At 41.3% G+C, this 18,103-nt stretch overlaps 1 protein-coding gene across 2 annotated transcripts; it reads left to right on the forward strand.

The window, feature by feature from the left end:
• The first annotated feature begins 351 nt into the window (after nt 1–351).
• Nucleotides 352–18,103, forward strand: UFC1 (ubiquitin-fold modifier conjugating enzyme 1). 2 transcript variants are annotated; one of them, XM_065883928.1, is made up of 7 exons: nt 352–537; nt 14,617–14,739; nt 16,375–16,442; nt 16,680–16,743; nt 17,037–17,113; nt 17,366–17,456; nt 17,659–18,103. In XM_065883928.1, exons 2-7 carry the CDS (start codon nt 14,617–14,619, stop codon nt 17,737–17,739), a joined length of 504 nt encoding a protein of 167 aa, XP_065740000.1. In that variant the 5' UTR covers nt 352–537; the 3' UTR covers nt 17,740–18,103. The 2 variants fall into 2 exon arrangements, with proteins under 2 accessions (XP_065740000.1, XP_065739990.1); XM_065883918.1 differs by lacking the exon at nt 352–537 and having other exon boundaries at nt 14,610–14,739.

Raw genomic sequence — 18,103 nt, forward strand, 5'->3', positions numbered from 1 at the left:
CTGGCAGCGGCATTAAACGGGAAGTGGATAGCGTCATTTCGGTAGCGGAGAATAGAGATTGGCAGCCATCTTGCTTTGGGGCAAGCTGGCAACGCAAGTTTTTCTTCAGGACGGCTTCAGGGCCGTAGTAAGGCATGAGAGAGGGTTGCGTTCTTGAGTGTGGAAACGTTGGTGGGGTCGGAGCTGTCTGGTGTCGACTTCAGGATCCATTGAAAGACTGCGACTGGCAGCCATGACGCATAAGGGCGGAATATTACGGGGGTCGGATTGCCCCGCGAACTTGGGGGAAGGTTCATGATCTGGGTTTGACCTTTGCTCTGAGCTTCCTGGTAACCCGGACGTTCCGTAAACTTGGGTCCGGAACAGAAAGTGCTTCTCAGATGCCCTCTCGGATTTCACTTTTTGAGCATTTGGTTTTTGAGCACCCACTTCCTGAAGGAAGTGTCGCCTGAGCTGAATACTGGACTGTTGGGAATTGAGGGTGGGGGGCTAGGTAGCTTCTGGAGCTGCCAGCAGCCTGGTTTGGTTAAAAGAGAGGTAATAGATGAGTCCCGGAGGTTGGGAGGGGCCTATTTACGCAAGGCCTTGTAAATTAGTTTATTTTATCCTAAGGGTAATGAATAGGTTTTGAAGAGTCTTAGCAGAGGTGTGAACAAATATATTTGCGTTTTAGAAAGATCACTGGTTGCAATGAGGAGAATGAATTGGAGGGCGTGAAGTTAGAGGCAAGAACAATTGGGAAGCTCTTACCCTGGTAAGAGACTACAGCGGTCTGTCCTCTAGAAGTGGGGAGTGCAGATGGGGAAAAATTGATCGGAAACGGGTATGAGGCTGAGGGAGGAATCCAAGGTATTTCCCAGTGTTCTGGCTTGGACACCTGGGGAATAATGCCATTTTCATTGTTGTTTGGGGTGGGGGAAGAGTGAGCTTTAGGTGCCTGTGGGATATCCATTAGACAATAGAATATTAGATAAGGTGGGTTGGGAGTCCAAAAGGAAAGTTTGGGAGACGGGGGGCGGGGGGGGGCGCGCCCTAGCGTGTGAATATAGAAGGTTGTTGAAGCCATGGAAGTGACTAAGATGGCCTAGAAAGAGGAATTTGAGATGACATAAGGGAAGAGAGAGGAAAAGAGGGCATTGAGAAGGAAAGGAAAGAAGAAACCAGGAGAGAAGTATCAAGGAAACTGGTCAGTGTCAAACATAACAGATCAGGTAAGATGTGGACTAAAATGTGTCCATTGGATTTTGCAACAAGTAAGTCGTTTAGTAATTTTGGAGAAAGCTGTTTCAGAGATACAGTGGGGGTAGAAACAACATTGAGGTAAATTGCGTGACTGGAAAGGCATAGTGTGTAAAGACAATTTCTTCACGGTGTTGACGGTAGAAAGAGGCTAGCAGTAGGGTATAGCATAAGGGAGAATTACAAAGAAAGGGAAGGGGTTTTAGATATCTGTGGGACAGCCAGATGGAGATGTCCAAATGGCAGTTGAAGGTACAAATCTAACACATGGGAGAAAATTATATTAAATGGAAAAAAAGCAAGTGCAGAAGAATACTTACATATTTACACAAGCGTTAAAAAATTACCTATGAAGAGTGGGCCTGGGAGGGATGAAACTTATGCTTTTTATTTTAGATTCATCTATACTGTTTGAATTTGTTTTACTGTATCCATAACATATATTACTTTTATAGAAAGCTGCTTTTTAAAAACTCCAATGATGTATAGGCCAGAATTTCGGGATCATGAACATTTCAGTGGTAGCTGAAGCCATAGATTTGGATAAGCTCCCCAGAGAACAGCAGAGGGCTAAGAAGAGTGCCTTGGTGAATTCTAACATTTAAGGCACAAGTAGGAGAGCCCTTGGAGAATCTTTGAAAAGGAACAACCAGTGAGGAAGAAAAACACTGGATCCTAATTGTCACAGAATCAGAAGGAAGAGAGTGTTTCAAGAGGATGGAAGTTATTAAAAGTGTCAGATGTCCCCAGAAAGGCAGCTAACAAGAAAGGTTAAAAGCTAGCTCCAGACTCAGGTTTCCTGGGAACTTGGCATAAAGGTCAAATCCAGATCTTGAACCATCACCAAATATCACGTGGAATTCAACCCCCATGCTGTTCCATCCTTATATATCATGGTTGCCAGTTCCAGTCTTTCAGTGGGTCTTGAAGTCAACACCAGCCAGTTCTGGCACCACTAATATTTCCACAGTCAAGAATGCCTCCTCTCCCATTCTTTACTATGGTCCTTAAGCTGCCAGAAAGAAAAACTTGTGTTGCCAGAAATGGTAAAGTTAAGGAATTGAAAGTAGGAATAGGGACTTTCCTGGTCGTCCAGTGGTAAAGAATCCACCTTCCAACGCAGGAGACACGGGCTCGATCCCTAGTCGGGGAACTAAGATTCCCACATGCTGTGGGGCAGCTAAGCTTGCACGCCTCAACTAGAGAGCCCTCATGCTGCAAACTGCAGAGCCTGTGCGCCACAACTACAGAGAGAGAAAACACGCATGCCGCAACTAGAGAGAAGCCCACGCGCACTGCAATGAAAGATCCCGTATGCCGCAACGAAGACCTGACACAGCCAAAAAATAATAAAATAAATTAATTAAAAACAAAAAAGAAAGTAGGAGTATAAGTTGGAGTTGAGAAGGTCAAAAACTAGCTAATGATCACATAGATTTTCCTAAAACCACCCAGATAGGAAGAGTTGGCACAGAGAGGTTATTTAATAGGCACTGGAGTTCTCAGTAAGCATGAGGGATAAAGGGTACTAGAGCCAAATGGCATAGGCTTTAAAGAAGGAAGAGTTTTTACAAGAGGATGAGAGCACAATCATCTGAAAGTAGCAGTGGATTGCAAAGAGAAGGATGATACCCTGCCACCCTTTCCTACAGGAGTAGAAGAATGAACAACCTCTACTTTACACAGTTGAAGGGAAGAGATATCCATTAGAAAAAGCCAAAAATGTCTACCCCCGCTTCACCACCACCCCATACTGGAACTCTGTTCTGTTGTAAACAGCCTCTCCTATATTCTCATTTTCTTCACAGATTACTCCCTAACTTTTCCTAGTGGACGGGTCATCAGGACAGAGGTAGCTAGCTGTGATATATGGAAGGGGGATGTGCCCCACCCACATAAGCCCACAAAAGAGGCAGATGCAGGCACTACTTCTTAAAATAGAATCATGTTCTCTCCCTACCCATATCCGGAAGTGGTTTGATACTTAGCAATCTTGACATCATGGTAGTAATTCCTTTCCATGAGCCCGTCTTCTAAACTTAACCCAACCCCATTTAGAGGATTAGAGAGGAGAGTCCATGCTGAGGACTCCCTTCTCTAATAGTATGGTGTCCTACCTGCTCTTTGCAGCCTCTGGGGAAAAGATAGATTACCTTCTTCACTCAGAATGGAAAGCTAAAGGAAGGACTGGGATTTTTCTTCATTAGGCCTTCAAAGTAAGCCCTCTTCCTTTATAGGACTGGAAGGACCTAATCCTTTTCCCTGGGGCCAAACCTTAACTAAATTTTACAAATTCCAGACATTGGGACAGTTGCCTGGCCAGCTGTTCCTAAGTTAGTCCATTCATGACTGCATTTTTAGGAAAGTTTTCTGTTTGGGGGGCCCTGGAAATTCACTCTTAAAACGTGAAGCCTTTGGGAATTCCCTGGCAGTCCAGTGGTTAGAACTCCATGCTTCCACTGCAGGGGGCACAGGTTTGATCCGTGGTCAGGGAACTAAGATCCCGCATGCCACGCTGTGTGGCCAAAACAAAAGACAGACAAACAAAAAACATGAAGCCTTGAGATACGATAGGTGCTGAAGAGATCATAATGCCAATAAAGAGAGCTGAGCAGATTTCCTGAGGTGAAATGGGATAAATACTAACTAAACCAAGGAGACGGGCACTCTCATGCCCAGCACTGAGAAAAAATATTTCAAACACTAAGATTTTTTGTTAGTTGTAGCTAAGCAGCTGTTCCCCTTTGGCTTAAACTGTACATCATCTCTGCAATTAAAGCAAAAACTTCATCTCTTGCCTGATGTTCTTTTTCCACCCTCTCCTTCAACTAAAAACTTGAGAAAACTCTCAGAAGATTGAGAACCCTATGTAGGATTCTCCTGTTCCTCCGCCTTTCATGTCCCTTCCTTTATATCAGTTCCTGTCTCTTTCTTGGAGCCTCAGCTGAGATAACATCCCTCCAGCTTTCAAAGACGGGCCCCTCCAACTGGACTCTGAATCCCATTCTTTTCTGCTTCTCAATACACTCTCTTCCTTCACTAGAATCATTAAACTGACATCCTTCAGCTACCTTTCACATGCTCCCATTTCCAGTATGTCCTGCACTTAATTCTCAATTCACTCTAATTTTCAGTGGTTAGAAACGCCTTTTTTTTTTTTCTGTACTTAGAAAAATTTCTTTGTAACTTCCATTTATTGGTCCTATTTTTTTTCCTCGGATCAACACATCAGAGCTAAATGTCAGCCCTTCAGATAGCTACTATGTCCCTACTAAATATTTTTTTTCCCAGTCAATGGTACTACCAATTCAAATTATAGTAGATCTCTTATCTTTTTTAATCTGAATACTCTTTTGAGGCTGCTTGTCCCAGTCCATGCTGTTCCCCAGCTCTGCCAGAATTAAACTCTTTTTAAACCAGACATCCCCTTAAGGAATTCTATACCCTGTTAGCAACCTATTGTCACAAGTATCCTCTTGACTCTTCCAGGCCCACTCTGATCCCTATGTCCCTGCCTGGGCTTTCCTCTTGAACTTTATCCTACAGTGACTTGATGACCTGACAGTCCTCTCTAGGTCTTGGTTTCCCATTAACTCCAAGCTGCTCTAGCTACTCATTTTCACCCAAGCATCATACTTGCTCCTAATTTCAGTTGTACTTCAAACCTAGCTGTAAGCCCTTAGCTAGAATTCCAGTGTCTGCTGGCTCCTGAATAGAAGAGTAGGGACCACAATCAGTCACTGAATCCTAATGATCTGCTGTCCAAAATTCTCCTTAGCCTGTTCCCTTCATTTGCCAGCTCTGACCCTCACTAATACGACTTTGGGCAAGTTCCTTCTCTGAGCTTTTTTTCTCATCTGTAAAAAGGGCAAATATAAAATAACATCCATGTCATAGGTCCCTATTTTAATGATTATATTAAATAATATATGTGCAGTGTCAACACAGGGCCTAGCGCATTGTAAGCAGCGGATAAATGTTACCTAATATTTATATATAACAATTTTCACCAGGTTTCAGAAATTCAGGAGGTTCTTTGTTAATGCTCTCTGCTGCCCCCATGGGGATGATTTTCCAAGTCATTGGTTATCCCACAGGTAGGCCATGACAAAAAACAGCCCTGTTTTACCAACCCCACCAGCTAATTAGAGAATTAATTCTCTTTGGTTGGTTGTTCAGTCAAATAAAAATGATTCTATATTCTAGCAAATTCACTATCATTTTCAAAGAACATATCAGGAAACTGTTATGTTTTCCTGAAGTCAAGATGTACTGTCTCTACGATGTTCTAGTCTGTTAATCTAGTAACACTGACAAGGAAAGTCATTCAGTCATTTACTTAATAAATATACGTTAGGCATTTACTAATGTCAAGTACTGTGATAGGCATATAGGATAGGTTACAGAGTGGTGAACAAAGCAGACATGGTCCATGTCTTCATGGAGTTTATAGTTTACATGGGTAGGCTGACACTAAGGAAAGAAAATAGCAAATATATCATTTTAACTTGAGATAGGTGCTATGAAGGAAAAGAACAGAATGCTGTGATAGAAAAATGAATGATCAGGGAAAGCTCTCTTTGAGGAGGTTACATGGAAGCTGAGACCCAAAGGACCCAAAGGAGCCAGCCTTCTTGAAGAAAAGGGAGGAATATCCCAGGCTGAGAGGATACCTGCTAAAGGCCCAAAGGCAAGGAAGAGCCGACACCTTGGGAGACTGGATCACATTGCCATGAACCACTGTAGGCATCTGGGGATCGCTGCTTTCTTTTCTGTTCATAAAATACTCTTTAATAACTTCTACAGTTTGACTAAGAATCAATAATCTTAGTTTTTTAGTTTCCAGAATTCACCATCTAGAATTTCCCTCTTTGAAAATGTGGACATTTGCTATATTGTGTGTTCCTCAGATGACCTAGACAGAAAACAATTTCACTTACAAATATTTCTCATTTCTAGAATACCATGTGTCCAGGCCCTGAACTCATTTAAAATGCTAAGAATCCTGTTACCATTTTAGCTAATCATTAATGAACTTATAACTAACAAAAAGACTTTTCCTAACTCATTTTACCTCATTTCTTAATGTTTTCTTCCAAGCTTTAGCTATTTGTAAACATTTTATATAGCTAAAATAATAATGTAATTATTATTGCAGATGATAGCTTATTTACATAGATATAATCATGTGAATCAACTTTAAAATTATTACTAGAATTTAGTAAAGTGGTGGTTGGGAGGGGAAGTAACATGCAGAAATAAATATCCCTTATATATAAACAATAAGTTAAAGGTATAATAAAAAAAAGACCCAATAGTGACAAGTCAGATAAAATACCTAGGAATAATTAACAAGAATGGGCAAGATCTGTATGAATGAAAAAAAATCTTTTTTTCCCCGTGCCGCATGGCTTGCAGGATCTTAGTTCCCTGACCAGGGATTGAACCTGTGTCCTTGGCAGTGAAAGCACAGAGCTCTAACCACTAGGCAGCCAGGGAATTCCCAGTATGAATGAAATTTTAAAATGCTACCCACGGGCTTCCCTCGTGGTGCAATGGTTAAGAATCCGCCTGCCAATGCAGGGGACACGGGTTCGAGCCCTGGGCCAGGAAGATCCCACACGCCATGGAGCAACAAAGCCTGTGCGCCACAACTACTGAAACTGTGCTCTAGAGCCCACGAGCCACAACTACTGAAGCCCACGTGCCTAGAGCCCCCGTGCTCCACAACAAAAGAAGCCACCACAATGAGAAGCCCGTGCACTGCAACAAAGAGTAGCACATGCGCAGCAACGAAGACCCAATGCAGCAAAACTAAATAAATAAATGTATAAATAAATTAAATAAAATGCTAACCACATAAAAGAGAACTTGATCAAACGGAAAATAATATCATGTTCTTGGATAGACCCAAATACGTGAGGAAATTTTGTATTGATAAAGGTGTCACCTTAGATCAGTGGAAAGATTATACATACCCTTTAAAATCACTTCCACATGTATTAATAGCCAATCGTAATTAATATAAAATACTAGAAACTATCTAAAACGTAACGGTACAGGGACTTCCCTGGTGGTGCAATAGTTAAGAATCCGCCTGCCCATGTAGGGGACACGGGTCCAAGCCCTGGTCCGGGAAGATCCCAAATGCCATGGAGCAACAAAGCCCGTGTGCCACAACTACTGAAGCTCGCGCACCTAGAGCACGTGCTCCACAACAAGAGAAGCCACCACAATGAGAAGCCCGCACACCACAACGAAGAGTAGCCCGCGCTCGCCGCAACTAGAGAAAGCCCACATGCAGCAACGAAGACCCAATGCAACCAAAAATTAATTAATTTTAAAATTTTTATTAAAAAAATAAAACATAATGGTTCAAAAAGGTTGAAAGTAAAAGAATTGGAAAAGATATACTGTGCAAATATAAACCCAAAGGAAATTATATAATAACAGATACAGTAGACTTGAAAGCAAAAGCATTACTAGAAATAAACAAGGACACTTCATATCAACAAGTCCAATTTACCAGGAAGTTTTAAATTTGTATGCCCTTAACTTCATATTATATAGAGCAACAGAGCTACAAGGAAAAAAATAGACAAATTCACTATCATAATAGGAGATTTCATATACTGCTGTCTTCCACTGATAGAGGATACGTCTTTCAGAACAAGTAGACACCCCCCAAAAAAATTAGTAAGGATATAAAAAATAACGTGAGCAGCAAATTTGATTCAACAAGCAGATATATAGTCACTGTACTCCAAAACTTTAAATTACAAATTATTTTCAAGCACACTTGAAACATTTTAAAAACTGACCATAGTGTGCTATAAGGCAAATTTTAACAAATTTCAAAGTATTAAAATTATACAAAGTGTGTTTCTTGATTTGTAGTTAAGCTACAAATCAGTAACAAAAAAGTAACTAGAAGTTATGAAATACACTACTTCTAAGTAACCCCCCAAAAAATCACAATTGGAGTTAGAAAATAATTTGAACTGAATGATAATAAAAATATTACATACCAAAACTTAGATGTAACTAAAGCTGTGCTTACAGGAAAATGTATAGTCTTAAGTGCACATATTAGGAAAAAAGAAAAGCTGACAGTTCATAAGCTTTGCATCCATTTCAAGAACCTATATAACACAAAGCAACTATACTCCAGTAAAAATTAATTTAAAAAAAAGAACCTATATAACAGTAAATTAAACCCAAAGAAAGCAGAAGAAAGAAAATGTGCACATAGAGATGTCTGGAAGGATGTATACTTAAAATGATAGAAGTTTTTTTCTCCTGGGGTAGGATTTTGAATTAATTTTATTTTTCCGTATTGTTTAAATAAGCTAGAACAAACAAAGCCATTTTCATTTTAAGAGAAAAAGTACTACAGGAAAACATGGGATAATTTTTTTAAAATAATATAAACTGTTGTGGTGACTCAACACCAGAAGTTATAAGCAAAAAAGACTGGTAGACTTGACCTCATGTATGAAAATTTTCCACATGGTTAAAAATACTTTGAACAAAAGCAAAGACAGATGACTGGGAAAAATATTTACAACTCATCACAAACGGCTAACCTCTTTAATGTATATATTTTTTAAACTCATACAAATCAGTAAGAAAAAATGAATGACAATTAAAAAGGAGCAAAGGATATAAGAATTTACAGAAAAGGAAATACAAATGGATCCTAAACATATGAAAAGATATTCAGCCTTACTCATAATAAGAGAAATGGACATTAAAATTGTCTTGAGATTCCATTTCAATCATGAAATTGGCAAAAACAACTCTGATTTTTTGAGGGGGAGCGGTGGGGAAACTTGTCATTTTATATATTGCTAATAGTAATACAAATTGGTTTAATCTTTCTAGAGGCAAATTGGCAATATTTAACAAAATTTAAAATACACAAATCTTTTGAGGCAACAGTTCCATATCTAAGTATTTATTACATATGTACAAAATGATGAGTAGGCAAGGCTATTAACTGCAGCACTGTTTGTAATAGCAAAAGACAACCTAAATAAACATCCTGAGGGTCTTGTTGAATAAATTATGGTAGATCCATACAATGGGATGCATCTACAAAAGAAGAAAGGGGGGGGGGAAGAATGAGGTAGTTTTGTATGTATTAATATAGAACAGCCTCCAAGATATATTATTCAGTGAAAAAAGCAATGTGCAGAAATGTGAATAGTATGCTATGATTTTTATAAAATGTTTTAAAAGAATGTGTATGTGTGTACATATTGGTAAGTGCATAGACTGTATCTGGAAGGATATACAAAAAACTAGTTGGAGGGGAGAGGCCCCTGGGGAAGGGAACTAGCCAAGGAATGAGATAAGAGGGAGACAACGTTTCACTCTATATCCTTTTGTATCTTTTGAATTTTGAGCAGGTGTATGTATTACCTATTCAAAAGTAAATATTTTAAAACCACATCTATGTACAATTTTGTGTTCTGATTTTACACTTATTTTATAAATATTCCTCTATAGCATATTCCATATAGTTAATTTAACATTAACAGTTTCTAGGAGCTTTCTTCCCTCTTCTGTTATAAATAATGATCTAGATATTTTGTGTCATTAATATAATACTATTTTCCCTCATGCCTTCCTGCCTTACACATGTTCTTCTTTCTGCTTAGAATGCCATACTTAACCCTGCTCTCTCCTTGCCCGCACATTCAATGTGCTCATCCTAACAGTTCCAGTTCAAATACTAACAGCCTTACCTGATTCTCAGGAATACTTACTCAGACAGTACTTTGTATACCTCCAGAATAGAGATTTTTTATTTTATGGTAATTGACCGTTTATTAGTTTTTCCTCCCCAAAGAATACGTCTTTTCATCTTTGTTAACCAAATCCTCTGACACTCCCAACCCTTGCCAAGATCTTACTAGCTAGTAGGTTGCAGTTAAAGTCCATAGTTGCAAAATCTCTAGGGATGATACCAACACGTCAGAGGGTCCTGTGCACACATCAGCCCATTCCAGGGAGGGGGTTTGTTATCTCATTTATGTTCCTGCAGCTCTACTGTTTGTTCCTGCAGTCTCTCTTTCTGTTTTCAGAAACACTGGTTCATTACTGATAGCTGTCTTCCCTTTTAGGGCCGTGAATAGCCCCTGCCACCACCTCCATCCCCTCAGATCACTGGTGCTAATTTCACATTGGCCTGGAAATGGTAGAAAGCTGGTTAAGGATGTGATTTCTAGAGCCAGACTGTGCTTGGGCTTGAATTCCAATCCTGCCATTTAGTGTCTGTGTGATATAGGGCTTTCTTTCATTGAACCTGACTGTTCCTCAGTTTCCTCAAATGTAAATGAGGCTAATGAAAGTAATTATCTTAAGGTTGTTGCCAGAATTAAAGGATCTAATTTTTTTTTTTTTTTTTTTTTTTTTTGCGGTACGCGGGCCTCTCACTGTTGTGGCCTCTCCCGTTGCGGAGCACAGGCTACGGACGCGCAGGCTCAGCGGCCATGGCTCACGGGCCTAGCCGCTCCACGTCATGTGGGATCTTCGCGGAACGGGACACGAACCCGTGTCCCCTGCATCAGCAGGCGGACTCTCAACCACTGCGCCACCAGGGAAGCCCAAGGATCTAATTTTTAAAAACGTTTAGGACAGTGCCTAGCACACAGTAAGCATTGTATAAATGTTAGTTTTTATCATTCACTTTACCAAGTTCTCTAAGTGTGAAACTAATTCCCCACGTAATAACAGAGATCAGGTTACAGTTTACAAGAATTCTTTGCTGAAGTCTCCAGAATAATTAAAGGCAATAACAAAGGAGAAAATTTTACAAAAGTGGCCACTCATCTACACTGATCCTCTATAGCAGCAGTCCCCACACTTTTTGGCACCAGGGACCGGTTTCATGGAAGACGATTTTTCTACGGACCGGTGCGGGGTGGGGTGGGGAGGGGTGCGGAGGGGTGCAGGCGGTAGTGTGAGCGACGGGGAGCGGCAGATGAAGCTTTGCTCACTCGCTGCTCATCTCCTGCTGTGCGGCCCGGTTCCTAACAGGCTGCGGACCGGTACAGGTCCACAGCCCCAGGGGCTTGGGGACGCCTGCTCTATAGGGTGTCTCCCTCCCTGTAGGAGAACCAGTATTTCCCTCACCATTCTGAGTAATATTCCAGAATATCAGAGTCCAGACTAACCCCTTAAAGACCAGAAGGAGGAATATTTTTAATTCATTTCCTAATCCAAGGTTTATTTCCCTAATACAATATTTATTTCTCCTTTTGTCCCAGGAGCTACCTTTCTCCATGATGACTGACAATGGGATTTTCAACTACTTTCAGAGGCTCCCTCATGTACTCAACAGTACTATCCCATCAAAACCATGGTCTGACGTTAGTGTGTTTCCCAGAATTGAGTTTTCCAATCAATTCTGTCAGGTTCCTTTTTATAGCTGTTTTAGGACAATTTCCATGAGGGCAAGGACTCTGCCTGCCTTGTGCACTACTGTATTTCCAATGCCTGAATGTAGTAAGAACTCCATAAACACATGAATTGTGTATGAATGAGCCCTTCCTTTGAAAAAAGATGAAGCTCAGGCCTACACACTCTTCTTTCAGTCTTCTCAACCTTAGCTTCTGATCTCTTGTGAGAATTACTTAAAGCAAGAATCAGCTAAATTGATAATTTAAAAAGAAACTTCTCTAAAGAAGTTTCTCTCTCCAGAGATGCAACTATGCTTACAATAGAGACAGCTGTCGTGCATTATGAACTCTGCTTTACAAAGTGGTCTAATAAGGTGATTTTCAAAAAAAAAAAAAGGTAAGATGCAGATTTAAGGTGACAGTTTGTCTGATGCTTACCTAACTCATCAAGATATTCCTTTATTTTAAAAATATTGATTGAGCACTTACTTTGTGCCAGGCATTACAGTATTATTGTATGAACAAGACTGACACACAGTCTCTACTGTGAGCTTACAGTCTTTCAAGACAATTAAACAATAAAGTGTGATGTGTTGTTACCATAGGGGAAGTATTCTAAGGCTAGAGGTCTTCTGCCTGCACTTGAACAAGAGCAGCTCTGCACTGATCATTTTTATATTTTGAGATTCCAAGTGAGATTTTTTGTTGTTGTTGTTAACCTGGCTCCAGTATTACAAAAAGTTTGAAAATTACTGCCATATATATATCTATGTATATATATACACATACATATATATATATTTCTTTTTACTTATTTATTTGTGACTGCATTGGGTCTTTGTTGCTGTGCGCAGGCTTTCTCTAGTTGCGGCGAGCAGGGCCTACTCTTCATTGCAGTGCGTGGGCATCTCATTGCAGTGGCTTCTCTTGTTGCGGAGCACGGGCTCTAGGCACAAAGGCTTCAGTAGTTGTGGCATGCAGGCTCAGTAGTTGTGGCTCACGGGCTCTAGAGCGCAGGCTCAGTAGTTGTGGCGCATGGGCTCAATAGTTGTGGCTCACGGGCTTAGTTGCTCCGCGGCATGTGGGATCTTCCCGGACCAGGGCTTGAACCCGTGTCCCCTGCATTGGCAGGCGGATTCTTAACCACTTAGCCACCAGGGAAGCCCTGCCATATATTTAATGTGAATTTCATTCTGAAAATCTATTATGTGACTGAATGAAGAGACACTGCATATATAGTTAAAATCACCCTATAAGCATTACTATCCTCCTTTTATAGGGGAGAAAATGCAGTTCACAGAGTAACTCTCCAAAGTCTTTTCCCCCCCGCAGTTTTACTGAGGAATAGTTGACAAATATAATTGTATAAAGTGATGGTTTGATATACATATAAATCATACACATGCGATAGTTTTATATATATATATATATATATATATATATATATGAATGATTACCAAGATCAATATCCACATCCATCACTTCACATAGTTTACACGTGTGGTTAAGAATGCTTAAGATCTACTCTCAGCAACTTTCAAACATACGATACCATTTTATTAATTATAGTCACCATGCTGTACATTAAATCCTCAGAATTTATTCTTTTTATAACTGAGAGTTCGTATCCTTTGACCTACGTTTCCCCATCTCTCTCCCCCGTCTCTAAAGTCTTATGACAATTAAATTGCAAGCCTCATTCCGAATCTCTGCACTCTACCACACCACAGAGCCTACACCCTAAATGGAATAAATCTTTATTTCTCTAGGAGAAAGAACTCTAATGAGATATTACAAGCTTTGCCTTACCCTTATCCAATATCCAATATTTCAAAGAAAGAAATATATAGCATGCAAATAAAAGACAAAAACCACATCATCATCTCAGTGAATAAAGAAAAAGCGTTTGGGGAAAAAAAATCCATATCCATTCATGATAAAAACCTTCAACGCTAGGAAGAGAAGGGAACTTCCTTGACTTGATAAAGGGCATCCACGAAAAGCCTACAGGTAACATCATACTTAAGGAAGAGACAATGCTCTCCCCTCTAAAATCAGAACAAGACAAGGTTGTCTCATCTCAACACTGTACTGGAGTTTTCAGCCATTAGAAATTAAAGTTGTAGATAGACTATAGAATTTGATGATTAATGGGATTTGATCCAAAATTACTGCCATGGGTTGGAACGATTAACACTGCAACAGATATGTAAGTTAAGGCCAAAAATAATGTGCTTAGGTTTAAAAATCAACTGGAAGATACAAATTTCTCAAAAGGATTACTGGGTACCTACTGTGTGCCATGCACTAGAGATAAGAGACATGATTCCTTCCTAGATGAGTTCATTCCAGACCCAAATGCCTAAGCTACACTAAGGCAAGTCTTCCCGTGACCTCTAAACTCCTTTGGCATTTATTAAGAATTTTCTAATTCAATTGTGTTAACGGTTCAGGGCTGAGATTGTATATACTTTGATTCTCCACGGTCCCAACAATTCTCAGGAGTTTACTACCGTCCTAATGGATCACTGCATTGGCCCCCCGCTATCTCAGCTGAACTACAATAAGTTAAAGAAGTTTATTCGAAGCCGAAACATGTGAATCGCGCGTTTTAGGATGACAGCGTCCGCAACAGCGCCTAGAACTGCCTGAAATTGTAACAACTCTTCAAGTGTCCGGAAGCGTTTTCTGAGATTACGTCTCTGAGCATGAGCGGAAGTCACCCTTTGAGCAATCGGCGGTTTAATTATATTCAGGACAGAGACATCCGTTTCCATTCTTTTCTTCTCGTTGCACCCATAAGCAAGTGATCAGGTGACAAATTTCTCTTCGTTACTATAAAATAAAGATCGTATTCAAAGAAGTTTCAAGGCAGCCCAACTCCCCATCGTCCAGTAGTAAAGATGGAGGCGCCCTGAATGTAAACTGCAGGTAATACCACTTCCGTGTTTCTCTTGCGCCCTGGTCCAAGATGGCGGATGAGGCCACTCGGCGTGTCGTGTCTGAGATCCCGGTGCTGAAGACCAATGCCGGACCTCGAGATCGGGAGTTGTGGGTGCAGAGACTCAAGGAGGAATATCAGTCTCTTATCCGGGTCAGTTGTGCTTCTACTGCCAACCGCGTCGCAAAAGGGTTGCGGGTAATCTGGTGTCCTTAGAAATAGGCTCCGTGTGGAAGCCGCTTCCGGTTTTAAAGTTTAACTTTACGAATTCATAGATATTGGATGACTGCGGGGCTGGGGGACTTAGGGAAGCGCGGTGGGGCGGAGGTGCCTCCCAAGAGATTCAGGTTAGGAGCCACGGTGGCGCCAGACTTTCTGACTGAAAGCAGCAGTTATTTGGGGGATATGCCGCCCCGGAGAATGACGTGTCCTCCTGGCCCCAGGTGATTGCTCTCCTGGATGTAGGGGAGGTGGTCAAAAGGAATTCCTGGAGCCCTAAGTCCCGGTCCGCGTCTCTCCGCTCCCTCTTTCACTTATCCTGAGGGAGGAATCCACGTTAGAGCTAAAAATTCAGGTAGATATTAGTTGCAGAGAGACAAGGAGCTGAGCTCAGGGTTAGGAACGAGCCATCTTCTGAGCTAATCTCCCTTCTGTGGAAGGAGAAGAAAATTTGACTTTCTTGCGGTGGTCTCTTGTTTCAAAGGCTAGCAGCTTTCCTGATGCATGTATTCATTCACTAAAAAACATTTATTGTACACCAAGTACCTAGGAAGGGCATCCAAAGCCGAATAAAATTGAGCCTACGGAGGTGGACAGAAACATATCATGATAATACATTATGTGGAGAAACAGGGAGAAGGAGTCTGAGAAATTGCTAAGATGTTTTGAAGCAGGAGGTGAGATACCGAAATCCAGCTTGGGTCTGGTCAGGGAAGGTTTCCTAGAAGAGGCAATGCTTGAGCTGAGGCTTAAAGGGTGAACATAAGTTGGCCTGATAAAACATGAAGGTAAGAGAAGAACATTGAAGGCAAAAGGAACAGCATGAGCAGTCATAGAAGCTAGAAACACCATGACATATATGAAGAAACACAAGTAGATCAGAGTTGTTAAAGCATCAAAGTGTGGCAGGGAGTGGTAGATAAGGCTTGACAAATAGATTTGAGCACTTGAATTTTATCTTGGAGGCATTGGGATACCTTTAAAGGATGTTAAGCGGAGGAGTAACACGATGAGATTTGGGTTTAGATCAGTCACTGGCAGTAGAGAGGAAAATAGAATTGACAGAGATAAGATTGAAGTTAGGAGGCTGTCATTAATCTAGGCAAAAGAAAGATGATGATCTCTAAACTCGGGAGTTATGGTGAAGATAGAGAGGAGAGGTAGATTTAAAGAATATTCAGAAGGTAAAATCAGCAGGACGTTGTAAAAGATTGGTTTGTAGAGTAAAGGAGAAGGAGGGTCAAGGATGATTCCCAGGTCTTTGGCTTGGGTGACTGAATGCTAATACTGCCAACTGAGGTTGGTGCAGTGGAGAAACAAGTCTGAAAGACTAGAGGGAAACGGACTGCCTAGTTTGAGGTACCTGTGGAATGAAGGTAGAAATTTCAATACACAGTTGGATAATGAAGTTGAAGCTTTGAGAAAAGCTCTAGATTAAAGATAAAGATTTAAAAGTCATCAGCATATGGGTGCTTAAGAGAGGAAGTAATCACACACTTTTCTTTTGAGGGAAGGGGGACTGCCCTTGACCTCAACACTCCCCTCAAAGACCTCATTCTCTACTTTTAGTACGTGGAGAACAACAAGAATGCAGACAATGATTGGTTCCGACTGGAGTCCAACAAGGAAGGGACTCGGTAGGCAGACCCTCTTGGGAGGTGTGAGGGTGGGGATGCCACATAGCTTGAGCATTTTGATGTCCCAGAGCCCACTGCTAGGCCTTTCCTGCCCCTTTCTGGTCTCCACTCCCACAACTCCAGAGTTCCCCAATTCCCAACCCACGAGTCTCCGAGGCTGGTGACCTAAGCCAAGAAGATGTCATCTGAGTATTAGAAGAATGGGAAAATTGCACTGAGGTTTGGTCTGTGTTACAGGTGGTTTGGAAAATGCTGGTACATCCATGACCTCCTCAAATATGAGTTTGACATCGAGTTTGACGTGAGTATGATGGAGTGGGAATTATGGAGGTTAGTAGAACAGGAGGGATTAGGTGACTGTTAACAAGCTAACCAGGAGGGACCAAAGATAACTTTTTAAATGGGAGGGAAAAGCTGAGGTTTGAAACAAGCATAGGTTATAGTTATTCATCTCCATGTCCAGAATCCTGATGTGTGACTGCTGCTTGATGAGTTTATAGAACATTTCAGTTCAACCAAGAAATGTGTATATCTGATTAGATTAGTTCCTTTCTATTCTGATTCTGTTTTATTAAAGCTTTATAATTCTTCCAGATTCCTATCACATATCCCACTACCGCTCCAGAAATCGCAGTCCCTGAACTGGATGGAAAAACAGCAAAGATGTACAGGTAGGACTGAATAGGAGATGGGAAAAGGTCAAAGAAGGCCTTGGGGAAGAACTCTCTGAGGCAGGAGTTTTCCCAGAGTCTGCAGGCCTAGAGAGACTCCAGGTCTCCCTCTGCCAAGCCTGGGCAAAGCACTTAGCTGACCTTGTTCTCATTTCCGATCACCAGTAGTCTTCCTGTGCTCTCAAGAGCCTGCTGTGCTTTATGGTATACCTTGCATGTCAACACCTTCTGATCATCTTGTCCCTCTCATAGGGGTGGCAAAATATGCCTGACTGATCACTTTAAGCCTTTGTGGGCCAGGAATGTGCCTAAGTTTGGACTAGCTCATCTCATGGCTCTGGGGGTAAGTTTGGAGTATTTGGTATATAAGGGGAGAAGGGGTTAGGTCCTGAGTGGTATAAGAAAAGTAACTGAGAGTAAACAAGGAATAACAGTGTTTTCCTTTGGGTGTGTTCTCCTAGAATATCTCTAGGAAGGAGCTTCTGATGGAATAAGAGGCATTGATTGGGTGGTAGTAATCTCACAGGGTCTCCCTTGTATTGCAGCTGGGTCCGTGGCTGGCAGTGGAAATCCCCGATCTGATTCAGAAGGGAGTGATTCAGCATAAAGAGAAATGCAGCCAATGAAGGATCAATCCACTGAGGCAGGACAGAGGGACCTTCCATAGGCTACGTTCCTGTTTTCCTGTGCATCATTCTTTTTACTCATCTAACCACTTCCCCCAACACCCCTTCACCAGTAATTGTTACTAAGTATCAACAGTTGCAGCAAACACTGCTGAAAAAAACAACGGTATTGCTGCTGAATTTCTAAGTTGGGCTACACAGGAAGAAGAAAGACTAGGGCCTTGAAAAACCAAAAGGCAATTTATATCCCTTGTCCAGGTGGAGCAGTGTGAGGTCCTGGAGGGATAGGGGGTGACTGAAAGTGGGTACATAGTCTTTTTGGTTTCTGGAGATAACTGATCAATAAAAGCTGCTTCCTCCTGTG

Source organism: Phocoena phocoena, chromosome 1 (assembly GCF_963924675.1).
Source record: "Phocoena phocoena chromosome 1, mPhoPho1.1, whole genome shotgun sequence".
NCBI lineage: Eukaryota > Metazoa > Chordata > Mammalia > Artiodactyla > Phocoenidae > Phocoena > Phocoena phocoena.

Coding starts and splice junctions, on each gene's coding strand:
- UFC1 (XM_065883928.1), top strand. CDS start 14,617: ATGGCGGATGAGGCCACTCGGCGTGTCGTGTCTGAGATCCCGGTGCTG. Junction 14,740..16,374: donor AATATCAGTCTCTTATCCGG/GTCAGTTGTGCT, acceptor CTCTACTTTTAG/TACGTGGAGAACAACAAGAA. Junction 16,744..17,036: donor AGTTTGACATCGAGTTTGAC/GTGAGTATGATG, acceptor TAATTCTTCCAG/ATTCCTATCACATATCCCAC.